The sequence below is a fragment of the Lampetra fluviatilis genome, chromosome 16 (assembly GCF_964198595.1).
Source record: "Lampetra fluviatilis chromosome 16, kcLamFluv1.1, whole genome shotgun sequence".
Lineage (NCBI taxonomy): Eukaryota > Metazoa > Chordata > Hyperoartia > Petromyzontiformes > Petromyzontidae > Lampetra > Lampetra fluviatilis.
The window spans coordinates 14,284,347-14,307,106 of record NC_136290.1 but is presented as its reverse complement, the minus strand read 5'-3'; the positions used below and the strand labels follow the sequence as shown (position 1 = coordinate 14,307,106).

Sequence of the window (22,760 nt, the reverse complement as noted above, 5' to 3'; positions counted from 1 at the left end):
TCGCACTTTGCCAACGGATAAAAATCCGCGGTAGCCTTACAGCTATTAATGAAAGCTCAGTCTCTTACACTCTGAAAGTGACGAGTCTTCACTAAACAGTACATTTCCGCCGATTTCTAATCAACAGTGCAAGTTACTCTTTGCGCTTCTTAGTTGAAGCATCTTGTAGAGGAAGTCGCGTTTCACGTTTGTGGAGATCTTCCACGGATTTCAATTCGAGGCATTTTTTGTTTGAAGCTGCGATTCTGCCACTCCCCCCTCCCCCACACAACTCCCTCCCTCCCTCACCCCACCACTCCCCCACCACTCCCCCACACAACTCCCTCCCTCCCTCCCTGCGTCCCTCACCCCACTCCACCACACTCGCATCACCACTCCCCGCACCACCCCGGTGTCATACGCAGACACACAAAGACGACACCTGCCTGACAACACCTGGGCTCGCGTGAGGCTCCCGTCGCCAAATCGTCGTCATCACAATCCCCGTGAGGTCCGATGCGAGACGCGCTGTCATCATAACGAGTGAGAGACCATCGCACGCGATAGCACAACGCGTAGTGTCGTCGTCGTTGCTCATTGAAGCCTCGGCTCGTGAGGTTGCGCCACGCTGGAATCGACCTTCCACGGCTCCATCTCCATCTGGGGCCAATTAGCCCGGCTCCGGGATCGCACCCAATCCCCGCCACGTGGAGGTCACGACCGCCGGACCGAGGGGAGGAGGAAGAGCGAGGGAGAGAGCGCGGGGAGAGTGGGCGAGAGGGGGAGAGACGCACAGCGAGTGAGTGAGAGAGAGCGAGAGCAGACGGGAGCGAAGTAAGTAGCAACTCTGTGTGTGTGTGAGTTGTGACTGTGTGTGTGTGAGTTGTGACTGTGTGTGTGTGAGTTGTGACTGTGTGTGTATGAGTTGTGACTGTGTGTGTATGAGTTGTGACTGTGTGTGTATGAGTTGTGACTGTGTGTGTGTGAGTTGTGACTGTGTGTGTATGAGTTGTGACTGTGTGTGTGTGAGTTGTGACTGTGTGTGTGTGAGTTGTGACTGTGTGTGTATGAGTTGTGACTGTGTGTGTATGAGTTGTGACTGTGTGTGTATGAGTTGTGACTGTGTGTGTGTGAGTTGTGACTGTGTGTGTATGAGTTGTGACTGTGTGTGTGTGAGTTGTGACTGTGTGTGTGTGTGAGTTGTGACTGTGTGTGTGTGAGTTGTGACTGTGTGTGTGTGAGTTGTGACTGTGTGTGTATGAGTTGTGACTGTGTGTGTATGAGTTGTGACTGTGTGTGTATGAGTTGTGACTGTGTGTGTGTGAGTTGTGACTGTGTGTGTATGAGTTGTGACTGTGTGTGTGTGAGTTGTGACTGTGTGTGTGTGTGAGTTGTGACTGTGTGTGTGTGAGTTGTGACTGTGTGTGTATGAGTTGTGACTGTGTGTGTATGAGTTGTGACTGTGTGTGTGTGAGTTGTGACTGTGTGTGTGTGAGTTGTGACTGTGTGTGTGTGAGTTGTGACTGTGTGTGTGTGAGTTGTGACTGTGTGTGTGTGAGTTGTGACTGTGTGTGTGTGAGTTGTGACTGTGTGTGTGTGAGTTGTGACTGTGTGTGTGTGAGTTGTGACTGTGTGTGTGTGAGTAGCAACTCTGTGTATGAGTTGTGACTGCGTGTGTTAGTTGTGATTGTGTGTGTATGAGTGGTGACTGTGTGTGTATGAGTTGTGACTGTGTGTGTATGAGTTGTGACTGTGTGTGTGTGAGTTGTGACTGTGTGTGTATGAGTTGTGACTGTGTGTGTGTGAGTTGTGACTGTGTGTGTATGAGTTGTGACTGTGTGTGTATGAGTTGTGACTGTGTGTGTGTGAGTTGTGACTGTGTGTGTGTGAGTTGTGACTGTGTGTGTATGAGTTGTGACTGTGTGTGTATGAGTTGTGACTGTGTGTGTGTGAGTAGCAACTCTGTGTATGAGTTGTGACTGCGTGTGTTTGTTGTGATTGTGTGTGTATGAGTTGTGACTGTGTGTGTATGAGTTGTGACTGTGTGTGTATGAGTTGTGACTGTGTGTGTGTGAGTAGCAACTCTGTGTATGAGTTGTGACTGCGTGTGTTAGTTGTGATTGTGTGTGTATGAGTGGTGACTGTGTGTGTGAGTCGTGACTGCGTGTGTGAGTTGTGACTGTGTGTGTATGAGTTGTGACTGTGTGTGTGTGTGAGTCGTGACTGCGTGTGTAGTATTTGAGTTGTGGCCGAGGGTTGCAGGAGTGGCGTGCGTAACGACTCCTGTGCGACCTCCACCGTCTCCGCCGCGTTATCTCGGTGCGGAGTGAGGCGACGTCGAGTTGTCACATCGTGCAGTCGAGCTGCCCTCTCGACAAGCAGCTGTCTCGCTGTCGCGTCTTCACGGTCAGGTCGAGTTCTATTTAAAGCAGCAGTGCACGAGTTCCTGCGGCTCAATGAGCAGTGCGGCCATCGTTGGTGCTCTCATCCTGCAGGGCCAAGCAGTGGTGGAAATTCCACATTCTTATGGCAGGGGGCGAGTCTATCAACAGGACAATCGCTGTTGACTTGCCCACAAAGTGGTAGTCGTTTTATGGACCCTGGAGGGAAGAATGATTGGCGGAGCACAACCAGGAGTTGAACTCGCACCAGCAAACCTTCCCATTGCCGAGCCCAGGGGTCGACATCGACGTCGCGACATCTCACAGCCGCGCTTCGTGTCGAGTCGTCTTCAGCGCGACGTTCAGTCGGTACCGTCACGTGACCGCCGTGAAATAATCCGTGCAGGAACCCACGTGGTCAGCAGCGCACCCCGTGCAGGCGAGGGGGGGGGGGCTGTGGGGTAGGGGGATACTGGGTGACAGCATTCCGCACCATGCAAGCGGGGACTTGACGATTGTTACCGATTCATCGACTGCTGCTGCTGCGTCATCACAGGAGGTGCGGTGCCAGGTGGAGCCGGTAGAACCGGTACAGATCCTGGTCGAGTGACTTTGAACGATTCGATTTAAATTGACGTAGGAAAGGGGTGGGGTGGGGGGCTGTTGCGGGCTCGGAGGGGGATCGGGTGTCTGGCTCCCAGAATAGACGGACAGTGAAGGTCCAGACACGGCGGCGCGCTCGTCTCTCGTGTTCACCATCAGGGCCTCTCCTCCTCCTCCCGCCGCTGCCGCTGCTGCTGCTGAGTCTCCACTCGCCACCTCTTTCCTCTCTGTCCGGCAATCTCGTTTGACCACTGATTTGTAAATGTGTGGAGACTAAGTCTAAGTACTGTAGTAGAAGCCGTAGCGATAGGTATACTGGATGTGGTGTGCCCGGGTGCGGACATATTCTGCGGGGCGCTTTGACGGCTGAAATGTATTCCTGGCCATAACCCCAAGCACCAACCCTAGCCCCACCTCTAACACAACAGTAACCCTAGCCCCAACTCTAACACAACACCAACCCTAGCCCCAACTCTAACACAACACCAACCCTAGCCCCCACTCTAAGACAACACCAACCCTAGCCCCAACTCTAACACAACACCAACCCTAGCCCCCACTCTAAGACAACACCAACCCTAGCCCCAACTCTAACACAACACCAACCCTAGCCCCCACTCTAACACAACACCAACCCTAGCCCCCACTCTAACACAACACAAACCCTAGCCCCAACTCTAACACAACACCAAGCCCTCGTTATAGCCCTGGCCCCTGTCCCCCCCTCTCTCCTCGCTGCTCCTCCTGAGCCCCGAGCCCTGCCCCTCTCTGTCTGCCCAAGCCTCCCTGCCCCTCTCTGTCTGCCCCGACCTCCCTGCCCCCTCCCCGCTCCTCCTGCTGATCCTTTTGCGCAACGGTCCTCCGCTGCCCTTCTCGTGGCGCGGTGCCACGCGTAAAGACTTGGAGCGGTGGCGCGGTGATTAGCGCACTGCGCAAAGAGTCTGGTAGCAAGAGTTCGATTCCAGGCTACGGCTCTCATCAGTGGCGAGACGTCACTGATGAGAGCCGTCCACAGAGGAGATGCAACGATGATGAGATCAGCTGCTCGCGTGGCGTGCAAGTGCCGGGTGGATGATCCACATCGCAGGGATCCAGCAGTGGATTGACCATGGCTGATGACGAGGAACAGCGATATGTGGAGACGCGGAAGCCGATTACAAAGTTACAACGGTGAAGGTGAAAAGACGACGAAATATCGCGATGATCGTCGCAGAGGGGGGAGAAACCACGGCGATGATATCCCACCGGAGCGATAACGAATCATTCTTCAGTCGCTCGTGCTAGAAGCTCGGCTGGAGAGGCGGGATGAGATGTCCGCCTCTCCAGAGGGACGCGCAGGGGATGTCACAACAGGGGAGTGAACCCCTCCTGCCCCCCCTGCTGCCCCCCCTCCTGCCCCTGCTCCCCCTCCTCCCCCTGCCCTCCCTCCTGCCTCTGCTCCCCCCCCCCTCCTGCCCCCTGCTCCCCCCCCTCCTGCCCCTGCTCCCCCCCTCCTGCCCCCTGCCCCCCCTCTCCTGCCCCTCCTCTCCCTGCTCCCCCCCTCCTGCCTCTGCTCCCCCCCTCCTGCCTCTGCCCCCCCCCCCTCCTGCCTCTGCCCCCCCCCCTCCTGCCCCCTGCTCCCCCCCCCTCCTGCCCCTGCTCCCCCCCTCCTGCCCCCTGCCCCCCCTCTCCTGCCCCTCCTCCCCCTGCTCCCCCCCTCCTGCCTCTGCTCCCCCCCCTCCTGCCTCTGCCCCCCCCCCTCCTGCCTCTGCTCCCCCCCCTCCTGCCTCTGCTCCCCCCCTCCTGCCTCTGCCCCCCCCCCTCCTGCCCCCTGCTCCCCCCCCCCTCCTGCCCCTGCTCCCCCCCTCCTGCCCCCTGCCCCCCCTCTCCTGCCCCTCCTCCCCCTGCTCCCCCCCTCCTGCCTCTGCTCCCCCCCCTCCTGCCTCTGCCCCCCCCTCCTGCCTCTGCCCCCCCCCTCCTGCCTCTGCTCCCCCCCTCCTGCCTCTGCCCCCCCCCTCCTGCCTCTGCTCCCCCCCCTCCTGCCTCTGCCCCCCCCCCCCTCCTGCCTCTGCCCCCCCCCCCTCCTGCCTCTGCTCCCCCCCCCCTCCTGCCTCTGCCCCCCCCCCTCCTGCCTCTGCCCCCCCCCCTCCTGCCTCTGCCCCCCCCCCCTCCTGCCTCTGCCCCCCCCCCCTCCTGCCTCTGCTCCCCCCCCTCCTGCCTCTGCCCCCCCCTCCTGCCTCTGCCCCCCCCCCTCCTGCCTCTGCCCCCCCCCTCCTGCCTCTGCCCCCCCCCCCTCCTGCCTCTGCCCCCCCCCCTCCTGCCTCTGCCCCCCCCCCTCCTGCCTCTGCTCCCCCCCCCCCTCCTGCCCCTGCTCCCCCCCTCCTGCCCCCTGCCCCCCCTCTCCTGCCCCTCCTCTCCCTGCTCCCCCCCTCCTGCCTCTGCTCCCCCCCTCCTGCCTCTGCCCCCCCCCCTCCTGCCTCTGCCCCCCCCCCCTCCTGCCCCCTGCTCCCCCCCCCTCCTGCCCCTGCTCCCCCCCTCCTGCCCCCTGCCCCCCCTCTCCTGCCCCTCCTCCCCCTGCTCCCCCCCTCCTGCCTCTGCTCCCCCCCTCCTGCCTCTGCCCCCCCCTCCTGCCTCTGCTCCCCCCCCTCCTGCCTCTGCCCCCCCCCTCCTGCCTCTGCTCCCCCCCCTCCTGCCTCTGCCCCCCCCCTCCTGCCCTGCTCCGACAAGTCCCCGGCAACGCGCGACTTGGCTGAGTCGAGAAGCCACCGAGACGACTTTCACAGACAGAGGCAATTGGTGAGCCAGCGCCTGTCCCCCCTCGGGCTGTAATGGGCGAGGCCGCTTTCTCTCCCAGGTCTCGTTTATCACCAGCGGGGTACAGTTGGTGAGCACAGTAGGGCATCAAGGCCCTGAACGCCGAGCGGCCAGCAACAGGCAGCGCTGTCTAAGTTGTACGGCTGAGAGAGTGTAACGCGCGTTTGTTGAATCGAGCGAGGTTATGAGCTGTTGTTGGTGTGGGGGGAGACGAGGGTGGGAGGGAGGGAAGGGCTTCAGTGTGGTGAGCGGGTGGGTGGTTGCGTGGGTTGTGACTCGCAGTAGGGTGAGTGTGTGGGTGAGTGTGTGGGTGAGTGAGTGGGTGAGTGTGTGGGTAAGTGTGTGGGTGAGTATGTGGGTGAGTGTGTGGGTGAGTGTGTGGGAGAGTGTGGGTTGTGTTGGTTTTTGGACACCGTGGTGGTTGTTGAACACAGTGTGGTGGTTGAGACTAAACATTGTCTGCCAGCCCGAGTTCTCAGCACGGGTGGAGGAGGAGTCCGTGAGTGAGTTCGACGGGACCAGGGTGCGTGGTGGTGGTGGTGGTAGTCGGAGTAGCGGTAGCGGAGTGACGAGAAGGCAACTGGTGACCGTGGCGAGTGGAGTGAATTGATGAGCGCTGCAGCCTACTACTGTAGAAGGAGTGGTGGTGTCTGGAATGGGGGGGGGGACATTTGGCGCTCGAGGCAGATGGAAAGGAAATCAGCCAAGAACTCAGAATGCGGCGAGACGCGGAGCGGAGTGGGGGGAGGAGGGGAGGGGGCCTCGACTGTGGCCACGAGGAGTTAACGGAGCCGATTCAAGTGGAGCTCTGCCTCGCACCATCCAGCAGCGGCCATCCAACTCAGACAACCACCTTCCATGTAGCCTGCAGCTTGGCTTACTCCCTGGCAACAACCCCCATCTCTCCTGCCCTCGCCCAGCAGCATCACCCTGCTCCTGCTGCTACTCCCTGCCCCCAGCTACGGCAGGGCCTACCCCCACCACTACCCCTACCACTACCCCTACCCCCACTACTACCCCCACCACTATAACTAACCCTATCACTACCACTACCCCTACCCCTATAACTACCACTACCCCTATACATACCCCTACAACTACCCCTACAACTACCACTACCCTATCACTACCCCTATCACTACCACTACCCCCACCACTATCCCTATCACTACACCAATCACTACCCCTACCACGACCCCTACCGCTACCCCAACCCCTATCACTACCCTTACCATTACCCCAACCGCTACCCCTCCTAAACCACTGTCACTTATCCAGTCACCATAACTACACCACCACTTTTAATAAACCCCTTTATTTTAACCATCATCACCTCATGCACAATTGTATAATTGTTTTTGAGCAGCTTAAATTATAGCGCTATCTAAATCTATATAGGATAAGAACTAGCCCGAACTAACGAGCCAACTAGCCACGACTACCAACCTTACCGAACTATCACTAACGAGCCAAGCAGCCACCAGTACGTACCCGGACTGGATAGCTTTGCAACCAGCCACTCCTAATACAGCCCTACCACTAAGCCCCCTGCAGTTGCAGCCGTATCCCTCGCCAGCGAAGCGACGACCTCCAGCGAGGAGCTCTTTCCATAACGCGAGCCCAGGGGTCGACAGCCTTGGAGAGACGAAGGCTAAGACGAAGAAGAAGAGACATTTTTTGAAAAATTATTTTTGTCTTTGACCAAAATAATTGGAGAGCGGCATCACACGCAGAACTCCTTGTACGTGAACACAAACTCGGCAGCTATGCAGCAGACGACAACAACAACGACACATTCTGACTTAAATAACACGTATGGGATGGAATAAACGGCGTCGATTTAGTTTTGTTTTTGTTGCTGCCACCAAGACAACCACAGTGACCCATTCCCTTGCCATATTTCATCAATTTATTTTAGTTAAATTATATTTTAAGATAGAAGTTTTTTTTTAACGGCTTCCCACATGGGAGGGGGGGGGCAGCCAAAGAGCCACAGGTTCGTGACCCCTCGGCCTCGCCACGAGACCAGGAGTCGCCCACCGAGAAACTCGACCCGTGCCCGACTCCCGGGCTTGACGTCCACCTTGGGGCTTTTGCTCGAATTCCCACGTGGGACCCCTTTAAGAAGCACGTGACGGCAGCAGCAGCAGCAGCGCGCAGGGCCCCGTGCAGAGGTGATGGGGGACACGGACGCACAAAGACAAAGATCACCCGTGTAGCCTAAACATACTGTAGGGGGCAAGTGCTGTTAGCGAGCAGCACCTATCACGGCCGGCACCGGACACGGGTGGGTGGTCTTTGTAATCACGCTCGGCCGTCTTTGTTTCCCTAGTGTAGGTATGTTGAACTTCTTTCGCACCGTACGTAGCCAACCGTGATAATCGGAGGTACAAATTTGAGGCTGAGTCGACCTAGGTGAGGCCCAGTACTGGTTCAGATAATCATCACCGATGTTGGTGGCCGCGAGGGAGAATCGAATTCGGGTCACCGGGTTCGTAACGCAGCGAGATAATCACTGCGACACCGATCCCCACAGACACGCACGCTGACACCCACAAGACAAAGATCCCCCGTATAGCCTTAACAGACTGTAGGGGCAAGTGCTGTTAGCGAGCACCTATGAAGGCCGGAACGGTACACGAACGAGGGGGTGGGTGGCCAGCACCACGCCCGACCGTCTTTGTCTCCCCAGTGGCGATGTTTACACACCACACCAGGTACTCATTTAAGGCTGAGTCGACCTAGGGGAGGCCCAGGACCGGTTCAGATAATCGTCACTGGTGTTAGCCGTGAGCGGGAATCGAACCCGGGTCGCCAGGTTTATAGCGCAGCGCGCTAACCGTTATACTACCGCTCCCCATTCGCTGATACACACACACTGACACACACACATTGACACACACACACTGACACGTACGCTGATACACACACACTGACACACACACACTGACACACACACTGACACGCTGACACACACACACATTGACACACACACTGACACATACACACTGACACACACACTGACACACACACATTGGCACACACACACTGACACGTACGCTGATACACACACACTGACACACACACACTGACAAGTTGACACATACACACTGACACACACACACTGACACACACACACGCACCTGCTCTTGTCCATCACTCAGAGTCCCCGGCCCACTTAGCAGGAGGACTGCGCATTCTCCCCCCCCCCCACCACTCACGCTCCCCCCTCCCTATCCGTACTCTCTCGCTGTCTCGCTCTCTGCTCGCCTCACCTCCCCTCCTCTCGTCTCTCTCTAACCTCGTCTCCCCTATTCCCCCGTACTGTCTCGCTTCCCGGTCCCCCCTCTCTCTTTAGCTCTCTCTCTCTCTCCCACTCTCTCATCCCGTCTCCTCTCACCCTGCCCTCTCCCCTACTGTCCACTTGTTTCCACGCTCTCCTTCTACGCTCCCTCCTACGCTCTCCTTCCCTCGCTTTCTCCTACTCTCTCACTGTCTACTCTCCCCTCATCTCTCTCCCGTCTCTCTCTCTCTCATCACACCAACACGCTACCGGATACTCTCAGCAGCACTCGGAGTGTGCTATGCCCGCGTGTATCCAGAGCTTCCAGTCATTAACATTCTAATAATTGTCAGTGAGGTTACTTGGCAGTAGCAGAATAATTTGTTGGAGACGTCGACCTGGTTCACGCGGACGTGAACCGTACCGTGCCAGCTGGGATTCTGTGGGGAGTTCTCGATCTGTGAGGCCGGCTGGGTGCGTGGGGTCACTCGCGGTTAGCAAAAAGGATCGAGTGAGTGTGGGGGGGGGGGGGCTCTGTGCATCTCTTGTGAAACCCAACCACCACCACCACCATCTCCACCATCACCGTCTCATCGTCATCTCCACCATCACCCGCCAGGTCACGACGCGTGCTGCAGGAGGAGAATCCAGGACAACGCCGATGACGATGACGACGGTGGCGGCCACGGCGATGATGACGGCGATGATGATGACGACGTCCAAGCGGCCGCGTCGCCGCGTGGGCTCGGGGAGGATGCTGCCGCTGCTGGTGATGGGGGCGGTGATGGCAACGTCGCTCGTGATGGCCATGGGACCTCAGGCCGCGTGGGCTCACGGCGGCGATGTCGCGGGTGATGGCGGCGATGGCCACGAGGAGTTCGCCGCTCACGATGGAGAAGCGCCGGCGGTGGACGACCACGAAGTCCATTTTGACGACCGCGACTTGGATGGTGGCGATGTTGCTGCTGGTGGTGATGCCGACGTCGATGGTGATGTTGATGATGGTGGCAATGCTGAAGGTGACATCGGCGGTGATGATGGCGGTGGTGATGTTGATGCCTATGGCGGTGATGTTGATGATGGTGGTGATGACAACGACATCACCGATGGTGTTGATGATGAAGCGGAACAGGAAACAACGGAGGGAGATGTGGATGATGGGGTTGATGATGGTGGTGATGGTGGTGCAGACTTCGCAGATGAAGGCACTGATGATGATGATGTCGGAGATGTTGTCGAGGAACATGAGAGCGCACAGGCAGATGCCGTGACGAATGATGAAGATAATGACGATGATGTAGCTCAAGATGATCATGCAGCTGATGAAGTTAACGATGGCAGCGATGTTAATCAGAACGATGACGCTAATGACGTAGACGAAGAGAGTGATCAGGCAGGGCACGAGGAAGAGGAAGAGAATGTGGCAGTAGGAGGAGGAGCCGACGATGATGATGAGGAGGACGAGGTGACGAGTGAAGATGTTCTGGACCAGGAGCAAGAGAATGAGGAGGAGCAGTGGTCGGAACAAGGGGAAGATGTGGGAGAGGAGGAGGGGCAGGAGGAGGAGGGAGACACAACCCAGTGCACAGAGCAAGGTGGTGACGGCGAGGAGGATGAGGAGGTGGACGTGGAGGATGAGGAGGTTGTGGAGGAGGTGGTGGAGCAGGTGGTGTTGGACACGACTCAAGGTAAGGAGCGGACCCGTACTCATCTGACAGAGACTCCACGCCGCTGTTTCCCATCGATCGATCTCCTCGGTGCATCTCCACTCAGTGCTTGCCGTGCCACCCAAACCGCTGCACGGAGTGGGTGGCACGTGACTAGCAGCAGCCACAGCCATAGCGATAGGCATTCAGGACGTGGTTTGCCGGGTGCGGAATTATTTTCAGGGTCGCTGGTAGCCTGGGGTGAGCACGACGGTCGAGTAGCACGTGTGCGTGCTTTCTGTGTGGCTGCAAGGTGGCCAGTAGATGTCTGCACAACAACGGATTGCTGAATTCATCCGTGCGGAGCTCAGAGTGTGTGTGTGTCTGTGTGTGAGCCCCATCATTAGCATGTACGTACTCTATGCTGAACTTCTTTCGCACCGTGCGTCGCCAACCGTGCGAATCGGAGGCGCCCGCTACCAGACATCTCCGCTAGAGGGCGGCAGAGTCGGCGGCGGCGCAGGGAATCTCTCCGCTGCGTCTTCGGGTTAAACCGCGTGTCTCTCGGCGGAGTGTCCGACGTTTCACGACACATGTTGGGAGCTTCTTCTTCAGGAGCTGAAATGGGCGACTCACGTTCGTCAGTGAAATGATTATCACAATCGTCATCATCATTATCATCATCAGTGACAGTATAAATCATAATCACTGTCATTAGGTGATAACACGAGGGCGTCTTTTCTCACTCGAGATTTTCGGGAACGCTTCTAGACTGGCTTGAAGTCGGGAATATCGGCGTAAGGCACTACCACGAGAGTACAAGCTACGTATATCCGTATCATTGCACCCTATACTGTATTCCTAAGTACTGTCCGTGTGCACATCTGGTAACCCAAAGCAACCCTACCGATAACAACCTCCCTCCCTCCGCCACCTCCCCTCGACCCCCTTGCGCCTCCCCCCTCGTCTGCTCACAGAGGAGCCGCAGGATCGCTCCGGGAAGGACGAGGCAGCGTACCAGGACGGGTCCCTGTGTGCCCTCTGCTCTCTGTGTCACGTGAGTGAGAGGTTGCACGGTCGTCGTCATCATCTTTAACTCCGAACAATCACTGATGGTACACCCAGCACAGATTCTGCTCAGATTGCTGTCACCCTGGGGTTGAGTGCTCCGTTCCTACCTCACAGCACCACTCGCTAGAGTCCCGAGTGAAGCAGCAGGCAGGCTGAGCGGTGATCCGGAACTCGCGGATTCACTCCACAGTCACTCGCTCACTCGCCGTCAGTCAGTCGCCTCCTCATCACTCCTCTACCGCTACCACCGCCATGGTTACCGCTCGCGTGAACGTCACTCTTTTATTCCTCCACCCGTGTTGAAGACTCGGTCTGTGCCAGATGCTGACTGTGTTGTCTCATCCACCACCACACTGTGTTCAACAACCACCACCACACTGCAGGCCACAACAACTCGCTCAACCACACATTCACCCACCAACTCACACACTCACTACACTGCAAGTCACAACTCGCTCATCCACTCCAACTTACCCACTCACTCACTCACCCACTCACTCACCCACCCACTCACTCACCCACTCACTCACCCACTCACTCACCCACTCACTCACCCACCCACCCACCCACTCACTCACTCACACACTCACTCACTCACTCACCCACCCACCAACTCACACACTCACGACACTGCAAGTCACAACTCGCTCATTCACTCACCAACTTACCTACTCACTCACTCACCCACCCACTCACTCACACACTCACTCACACACTCACCGACCAACTCACACACTCACTACACTGCAAGTCACAACTCGCTCATCCACTCCACCTTACCCACTCACCCACTCACTCACCCACCCACTCACTCACCCACTCACTCACTCACCCACCCACCCACTCACTCACTCACGCACCCACCCACCCACTCACACACTCACCCACTCACTCACTCACCCACCCACTCACTCACACACTCACCCACTCACTCATTCACCCCACTCACTACGCTGCGGGTCACAATGCTGCTCCTTCTCTCCCACTGCCCTACTTTGGAATTCGCTGTTAGATATCAAATTTGAATGAACAACATCTGACTGGGATTTGCTCTCCAGCTCACCGGCTGAGCGAACTGGAACGATCACCATCGGCGCGTCATAAAGCCGCTCGAGCACCGCGTGCCAATTTCATTTGCTTGGCCGTGTCGGGTCGTGGAGGGTCTTCACGACACAAACTTGGCCCAGATCATCACGTGACATTACCACGTGTGTTTTTTAATGAATTATTCAGTTCACTCATTGCATCGTTGCATTTCTCGCTTTGCCAAGTCCGAGTTGACTGTTTGTCAACGTCTCACAGTTATATAATTCCACACACTTGGTCCGTGTCCCAAGCGTTATTTAATGTGAATTCCAACGCAGATGGTTATGAAACCAAAAACGTGACATTCATCAAAATCCTCAGATGAAACAATAATCTTCACTAGAGCCTACTTCCGATCCTCCCTGATCACAACCCCCAACTCTTCTCTCCTCGCCCAGCCTCGTCCTGCCACTGCTGCTCCCCTGCCCCCACCCCCAGCTACGACCAGGCCGAGCCCAACCCCGATCACTACCCCGACCTCTATCACTACCCCAACCCCTATCACTACCCCAACCCTGATCACTACCCCAACCCCTATCACTACCCCAACCCCAACCCCGATCACTACCCCGACCCCTACCACTACCCCAACCCCTATCACTACCCCAGCCCCTACCACTACCCCAACCCCTACCACTACCCCGACCCCTATCACTACCCCTATCACTACCCCTACCTCTATCACTACCCCACCCCCTATCACTACCCCTATCACTACACCAACCCCTATTACTACCCCTACCTCTATCATTACCCCAACCCCAACCCCTATCACTACCCCAACCCCTATCACTACCCCTACCACTACCCCAACCCCTATTACTACTCCTACCTCTATCATTACCCCAACCCCAACCCCTATCACTACCCCAACCCCTATCACTACCCCAACCCCTATCACTACCCCTACCACTACCCCAACCCCTATTACTACCCCTACCTCTATCACTACCCCTACCCCAACCCCGATCACTACCCAAACCCCTACCACTACCCCAACCCCTATCACTACCCCAACCCTGATCACTACCCCAACCCCAACCCCGATCACTACCCCAACCCCTACCACTACCCCAACCCCTATCACTACCCCAACCCCCATCACTACCCCAACCCTTATCACTACCCTAACCCCTATCACTACCACAACCCCTATCACTATCCCAACCCCTATCACTACCCCAACCCCCATCACTACCCCAACCCTTATCACTACCCCAACCCCTATCACTACCCCAACCCCTATCACTACCCCAACCCCTATCACTACCCCAACCCCCATCACTATCCCAACCCCTATCACTACCCCAACCCCCATCACTACCCCAACCCTTATCACTACCCCAACCCCTATCACTATCCCAACCCCTATCACTATCCCAACCCCTATCACTACCCCAACCCCTATCACTACCCCAACCCTTATCACTACCCCAACCCCTATCACTACCCCAACCCCTATCACTACCCCAACCCCTATCACTATCCCAACCCCCATCACTACTCCAACCCCTATCACTCCTTAACCACGCCCACCTACTCTCCTGTCTCCATAACCACCACCACTTTTATTAACAAACCCCACTCTTCATTATCTCAATCACTATCATCTTACGCACAATTGTGTAATTATTGTTAGGCAACGAGGCGCTGCTCTATAACATCTATGTCACGTGATGGATCTCGCATCGTCCTCACTCGGCGGGGAGTAGGTGACAGCATCACAGCATCACCATCACGAGCAGCATCGTGGAGAACACAAGGAACAACATAATTATTATTATTATTTATACCTCCTTCACGTGCCTCTCTCCCTCCACAAAATACACACAAGTTTAAGATGTAATCTTTTTTTTTACACATCCCATCAGCCACACGGCATTCCTCCTCCTTCTGGGAGTGCGTCTCGTGAGAGGCGTTGGGTTACGAGCAAAGCTCTGCACGGGTTTCCACGTTCGGCGTCTCATCAGCAGAGTCGGGCTCGCTTCCAACGGTGCTGCTAGACACGGGCTCCAAGTTCGACGCGAAGCCAAACAAAATAGCCAGCACGGGATGGCGGCGGCTTCCCTCTGGCTACCCCTGATCCTCCACCGCACCTCCCCCCTGCCCCCCCCCCTCCAACCCCCCCTCCCCCCCCAGGGCTGTGACACCACGTGCAGGCAGTGTCCGTGTGAGGAGGGCGATGAGAGTCCGCACTGCGCCAACTGCAAGGTGCGTGCATGTCCCCTACTTAATTAATAGATAGATACATAAATACAACCTGATACACCTGGGAGCATAGACGCTGGTAGCATAGTACAGGACAACCATTGCTTTTGCTGCGGTGCCCTCTGCTGCTGCTTCTGTCCACCACGTGGCAGCTCTGCAGCACCTTGCCTTGCACGAGTTTTATACGCGCCATTAAGAAGGGCCGTTGCCCGAAACGTCGCACGTTTAAATTGAGTGTCCGTCGCGCATGCCGGTGGGCGACCAGCCACGCCCTATTGTCCAGGGCCACCCTGCTTAAGGCGCCACGGTGGCTAGGAGATGTTAACTACCTCGCCTGGTATGCAGGAGGTCGTGGGTTCGATCCCGACCTTGACGCCAGCTGTATATTTGGAGTTTGTGTATATCATGGGTTTAGAGTCTTTGGCTGCTATACGTTTCCGCACGACGATGATAAGACACTTCGTCGAGATATCGTTTGTGATAGCCAGGTCGCTTCTGATAAGCAGCTACATCGCACAGTGGACCTTACCCGGTCAAATAAAAATAGTGACGAGCTTCCGACACGGCCTTCGTAACCGCCCTGCCCCCCGACGTGCTTTATGAGCTTTGTCTTTGCCTTTGTCGCAGTATTGCCACGCGTGTCACCTCTGTCCGGTTCTCTGCGACACCTTGTGTCAGCCAGGTGACTTCACACACACGGACACGCACACACACACGGGAGTGTTCAGTTTTGTGTCATTCCCCCGAAACCTCCAATTAGCGCGGCTTGCTACGTATGGCGTGAAAGAATATCTCCATACATATGTGCAAACAACATCGACTGCCATTCTCCACTAAGTGGTGGTGACATTACCACGGCGCTTGTGCCAGGCTGGGTGCACTCCGAGGCCACGTAAAGTATCGAAGGCTTGCTGGCAGTAGGTCACACAGCACAACCCATACGCAGGTGCCATGGGTTGACTCTGAGATTACTGGCATATGCACCACCTGTGCCCCCTACTGTGCTAACTTGCTAAGTTTTAGCACATACGTAATTACACACATAATGACATGTACATAAGTGCATACACGCACACAGAAATTGATAAATATCCCCCCTATAGCCTCAACATACTGTATGGGCAAGTGCTGCTATAGCGAGCACCTATGAAGGTCGGCACGTCACACGAGGGGGTGGGTGGCCAGCACCACGCCCGGCCGCCTTTGTCTCCCAAGGGGTGGCATTTACACTCCGCACCAGATACTCATTTAAGGCTGAGTCGACTTAGGGGAGCACTAGGACCGGTTCAGACACACTCACAGTTCGTGGTTGGTGATGTTGTTAATCAAGTCGTCGTTGTTGTTCGAATAGTTGTGAATAGTTGTCGATAAAGGTTGATGATGATGCTGATGATGATGTTGTTAAGTTGATGTTGATGAGGTTGTTGTTCTAGTTGATGTTATTGCTGATGTTGTTGATGTCCTTGTTACACAACCTGTGTTTGTAACGCCCTGATTAATAACGCGGTCACACAAGCGGGATTAATTAGAGAACATCTCCTGACGAGCACATTCTACCCCCTGCCCCCCCTCCCCCCTGCCCCCCTCCCCCGCCCTTCCCTCTGCTCGCCCCCACGCGCAGGAGGATACGTGGATGGATTCAGTGGCTCCATTTACCAGTGAGTTGGGAAATTCAAATTATAGTCATAAGTGATACAGTATTATTTTCATCATTATCATCATAATAATCATAGTGATCCGTGAGAAAGTATAATCATACTCAGTATCATCAATATCAGCATCGCAATCATAATCACCATTCGGGATATCAGTATCATAATGATTTTTGATTGCATTATTATGCTCCACATCAGGGATGTGATTTCAGTATCATAATCATCATCAGTGGTATCATTATCACAATCACTATCATTATCAGTTTAAACATCACAATCATCCTCATCATCATGTGATATCATCGTCATTGGTAAAAACACGATCATCTTCCCTACACTAAATCCCCCTCCTCCCCAATTGTCACAATCATCTTCACCCCTCCCTCCCCCCCTCCCTCCCCCCCTCCCTCCCTCCCTCCCTCCCTCCCTCCCTCCCTCCCTCCCTCCCCCCCTCCCTCCCTCCCCCCCTGCCTCCCTCCCTCCCACCCTCCCACCCCTCCCTCCCTCCCACCCCTCCCTCCCTCCCCCCCTGCCTCCCTCCCTCCCCCCCTCCCTCACTCCCTCCCCCCCTGCCTCCCTCCCTCCCTCCCTCCCCCCCTGCCTCCCTCCCTCCCACCCTCCCACCCCTCCCTCCCTCCCACCCCTCCCTCCCTCCCCCCCTCCCTCCCTCCCTCCCTCCCTCCCCCCCTCCCTCCCTCCCCCCCTGCCTCCCTCCCTCCCACCCTCCCACCCCTCCCTCCCTCCCACCCCTCCCTCCCTCCCTCCCCCCCTGCCTCCCTCCCTCCCACCCTCCCACCCCTCCCTCCCTCCCACCCCTCCCTCCCTCCCTCCCCCCCTGCCTCCCTCCCTCCCCCCCTCCCCCCCTCCCTCCCTCCCTCCCCCCTGCCTCCCTCCCTCCCCCCCTCCCTCCCTCAGGACCGTCTCAGGTCTGTGGTCGGGATCGCAGCCGGCGTGAGGAGCGAGCGGTGATGTCGCATCCCCGAAACATCATCGACAACAACAACAGTCGTTACCACAACAATACAATATGCACAACAGCAACAATAATGATAACGCAATATAACAACAGTAACAGCAAAAAGCGACAGCGAACACAGAATGAGTTGTACGAGTGAAAGTAAAGCATTAATAATCATTAATACAGCCCCACACAATCAGGGCGGCTGGCGTAACCCTGCACCCCCCCCCCCCGCCTTCCCCCCCACTGCATATCTGCTTCCTCTGCTCCACGAGCAGAGGACACGTGGCCTACATATCCACAGCGACTCTCTGTCGTTGTCCTCGTGTCTCACCCTGCATCCGTGACTCACCACGGACCCGTGACTCACCATGCATCCATGACTCACCACGGATCCATGACTCACCATGCATCCTTGACTACGGATTCATCACTCACCATGGATTCATGACTCACCAGGATCTGTGACTTCACAAGTCAGTGGTGACTCACCACGGATCCGTGACTCACCACGGATCCGTGACTCACTACAGATCCGTGACTCACCATGGATCCGTGACTCACCACGGATCCGTGACTCACCATGGATCCATGACTCACCAGGATCTGTGACTTCACAAGTCAGTGGTGACTCACCATGGATCCGTGACTCACCACGAATCCGTGACTCACCACGAATCCGTGACTCACCACAGATCCGTGGTGACTCACCACAGATCCGTGACTCACCACGAATCCGTGACTGACCACTGAATCGGTGCCTCCTCTGCATCTCATTATCTCCCCCCCCCCCACCCAGTAATTAATTTAGAGGTTTCCAGACTTCAGTCCTCGCGACCCGCCACGTGTCGCCCTGCCCGTGTGTGCCAATCTCCGTCATTGTATCCGTGAGACGGGGACCGTGCGTTACAGGGCGTGTTCGGACAAGGCGAGATTGGAGAGTGGGGATTGCACTCCAAACATCTCTTGCGGCGAACTGCAGCAGCGACACGGCACCGAAGCCCTTCCAAATTAAGTTGTCGCACGCGCTGTGCGCGCCGGATGATTGGTAAACACGTCCAGCGTGATGCAGTAGCCGGGTGACGATTTAAATTAATTGATAGTAATTATATTAATAAAAAAAGGTATATTGATTAGATTCAGCGCTTGGTACCGGTCGTGACGGGACGCGTTTAACCAATCATCTGGCTTGTGTAGCGTGTAACGGTGTAGTTTGTACCTGCACTGTGATTGAGGCACGGCGACATGGGTTCCCACAATCCCTGACATTAAAGGAATCCACACAACAAAAAAGCACGGCTCTTCTCTTGTAGCTGCCGTCACGCTGCAGTGGCAGCAGTGGCACGAGCATTTCACCTGTAAGTCAATGGGGGAAACAGACGAATCGGCTGAAGCAGAAACGTGAAGCTACCAAATCTCCTGGCCCGGGGGTCGGGACTGTCCCAGTGGTGTCACCGACTCCCCCCCCCCACCCCCGTGTCTCCCCCACCCGAAGCGTCCTTTGGCCTTGTGAACTACACGTTCTGGCCTCGTGCTCGACTTATCCAGCAGTGGATTGATCATGGTGATGATGAAGCAGGCAAAGGGCGTTGCTACCCAGGCGAGCGGTGGTAGTGGTGGTGGCTACGCTGCACATAGCTGCCTATGATCCAGCACTGTGAAGGCAGCAGCGAGGGTCGGTGGATCACGCACAGATGTCGCGAAACTCCCTTCCCGTGGGCGTCGAGGAGGAGCCCGTGCCCTGGCTCGCCAGGAGAAGGCACTACAGCAAACATATAGATTCCATCTGCACGGGATAGGGTGTTGCCCCCTCTCACGCGTGGCTTTTATCCGGCTGCTCCCGTTTCATCCGACTTGTAAACACTTTTGTCGATGTCACCTTCGTATATAGAGGACCGCAGAGCTTGTGTAAATGTTGTCAACGCTGGGTCACCGCGTCCCTGTGGTTGCTTCTCACGCTTTTCTCTATGGGAGTTGAAATCAGTAATAATTAATATATAATTATTATTAATCGAGTAGGAGGCGGGGAAATAGGGAGGGAACCAATCACTCGCCGTGTGGGCGGTGCTAGTGCTGGAGTGGGCGTGGCTATGTAAAAGTGGGCGGACAGAGAGAGGAGCTGCCACCTCAACCACGTGTCCCGGCTGAGCCTCACTGAGGTGTGGTAGCTTCAAAGAGATGCTCGTAGACAGGCCACGTGGCAGGGTTTTCACTCCCATGATTCGTGATTGATGTGTTGATAAATCAACACGATGATCCTGTAACTTTAACTGAGCCGTGAGCGAGCCGAAACAATAATCCTTCACTTGTTTGGCTATGTCGAGGGTGGTGGAGGGTCTTACGACACAGCTATAGCCAGGTCATTACGTGGCCTAAAATTATGAATGTGGGCTTGCGAGTCCAGCGCAAATGTGACTATTGAATTGAAAGTCGTGTTTAAGATAATTCTACTGCTACTGGTGGTGGTGATGGTGGTGTGGTTGCTCCACTGAGCATACACGCCGATTGTGATGGTGAGTGCAGGTTGGCGGGGTGTGTTTTATTTGACGTGTTGTTTTTGGATGTTTGTGTTGAATTGATTTTAGTTTCGTTCGTCTGTAACGGGGTTATAGCGCGGGGTCATAACGCGCATTACACAGACACTGTGACACACACAGACAAAGATCCCCCGTGTAGCCTTAACGGACTGTTGGGGCAAGTGCTGTTAGCGAGCACCTATGAAGGCCGGCACGGCACACGAGGGGGTGGGTGGCTAACACCACGCCCGGCCGCTTTTGTCTCCTGAGTGGCGATGTTTACACACCGCGCCAGGTACTGATTTGAGGCTGAGTCGACCTACGCACATTGAGACACAGGCACACTGACACACCGACAAACGTAGAGAAAGATGCAGACACACTGACACAAACACTATAAACACAGACACACACTGACATACAAATACAGAGACATAAACACACAACGCCATTTGCCACGAAATGTCACCACAGCGCTTGTGCCAGGCTAGGTGCACTTTGAGGCCGTCACGTAAAGTGAGGCAGACTGTTGCTGCTGGCAGGAGGTCATGGGACTGACTCAGGTGCTATAGGTTTCATCGACTAAGGGTGACTGACAGATGCACCACGTGCGGTCCCCACTGCGCCATACACGCACACACGCACGCACACACGCACACACACACGCACACACGCACACACACACACGTGGAATATCTGTGTCAGGTGAGAGTGAGGAAGGGGTGGATGTATTGGGGATCGCCGCGCGGGATGGAGAACTGTGACTTGATTTGGTTTCCAGTAAAAATGCGAAATCACCTGAAGCCGACAACTGCGTGAATTTATTGTGCGCCATTCCACGCGGACACACAAAGATACACACAAAGATACCCCGTATAGCCTCTAGCAGCCTGTTAGGACAAGCGCTGTTAGCGAGCACCTATTTAGGCGGGCACGGCACGCGAAGGAATAGGTGGCCAACACCACGCCCGGCCGCCTTTGTCTCCCCAGTGCTTATGTCTACACACCGCACCTGTGCCCAGGACCGCTTCAAATATTCGTCACCGATGTTGGCCGTGAGCGGGAATCGAACTGGGGTGTCAGGGTTCGTAGCGTAGTGCGCTAACCACTACACTACCGCTCCCCACACACAGGCACACGCACACAGGCACACGCACACGGACGCACGCTCGCGCACAGACAACCGCAACAAACCCGCCGTTCACCACTAAGTGGAGGAGACGTCACCACGCCGCTCGTGCCAGGCTAAGTGCACTTTGGGGCAACGTGAAATGTCGAAGGCCCGCTGGCAGGAGGTGACGGGACAGACGCAGGTGCAGTGGGTTGACTGGCTGAGATGACTGGCTGAGATGGCTGGCTGAGATGACTGGCTGAGATGTCTGGCTGAGATGACTGGCTGAGATGACTGGCAGATGCGCCAACTGTCCTCGGCCACCGCACGCTTTCTGCATTTTAGCCATCCGGCGCTCCGCTCGTTGTGAGGGTCGCTCCTCAGCCCTCCGTTGGTGCTGGAGAGCGACTGCCACCAACTCCCCAGTAGCATAGACACACACAACAACAACCGCCATTCGCCACTAAGTGGCGGTGACGTCACAATGACGCTTGTGCCAGGCTATGTGCACCTTGAGGCCACACACACACACAATAATACGCACACATGAATTCGCCGCTACCTACTGAGACTGGCATGAAGCCCCATACACTGACATGGATACCAGTCAATTCACACATAGAGACCCAAAGACTCACATAGAGACCCGTAGACCCGTAGGCTCATACAGAGACCAGTAGATGCACACAACGTCCCCGTAGACTCGGACTGAGCTGTGATTAATTCGGGCTCTCTGGTAGAGCGAGTCGATGATCTCAGCAAAGGGCGGCACGCAAAGCCCACGATAGTCAGCGTCTGTTGGTCTCCGTTGGGCAACGCTGACACGTGGGCCCCTGACGTGGGCGAAGAGGCCTGCCCGAAGCGACGCTACCTCCCGAGAGACCCTTGACCCTGGCTCGACACGAGGTGAGTGCACAGCGGAGCTGCGGCTGCTAAAAAGACGGCGTTGTGGGTCCGCTGACCGCGAGGTCGTCGCTCGAAGGGCAACGGGGAGACGACGCCACCAGAGGGCGCTGCGACACCGACTCAGCGGCAGAGGTCGCAACCGGGTACCCGATACCCGTACCCTACCCGATACTCGGTAGCCGTTTGCGACCCTGGTGCGGCCGGGTACGGGTACGGGTAGGCCGTGAGTCACTGGTGAGTAACCGTTTGTCACTCATTTCGGGTAGAGTACGGGTAGGGAACGGGAACCCGTACCCGGCCGGGTACGGGTACCCATTTGCGACCCTGGTGCGGCCGGGTACGGGTACGGGTAAGGAATCAAAACCCGTTTGCGACCTCTGCTCAGCGGCACGAGGCGTCTCTCCTCGCCTCCCGAGTCACCATATCAATTCTATTATTATTATAATTATTTATTATAAAATAGAGGGTTTTTTGGGTTAGAGCGCGATCTAACCCACAAACACCCTCTTTTATTGATGATATTGGTCGCGAAAAAGCCAACGTGTTAAACATATCAACTCTTAA

The 22,760-nt window shown here is 56.1% G+C and overlaps 1 protein-coding gene across 1 annotated transcript; it reads left to right on the top strand.

The window, feature by feature from the left end:
* Nucleotides 1-339: 339 nt before the first annotated feature.
* Nucleotides 340-20,970, top strand: LOC144936584 (uncharacterized). The gene is made up of 7 exons (XM_078863803.1): nt 340-813; nt 9,659-10,727; nt 11,663-11,742; nt 14,982-15,053; nt 15,678-15,732; nt 16,672-16,708; nt 17,621-20,970. Exons 2-7 carry the CDS (start codon nt 9,701-9,703, stop codon nt 17,658-17,660), a joined length of 1,311 nt encoding a protein of 436 aa, XP_078719929.1. The 5' UTR covers nt 340-813; nt 9,659-9,700; the 3' UTR covers nt 17,661-20,970.
* The last annotated feature ends 1,790 nt before the right edge of the window (nt 20,971-22,760 follow it).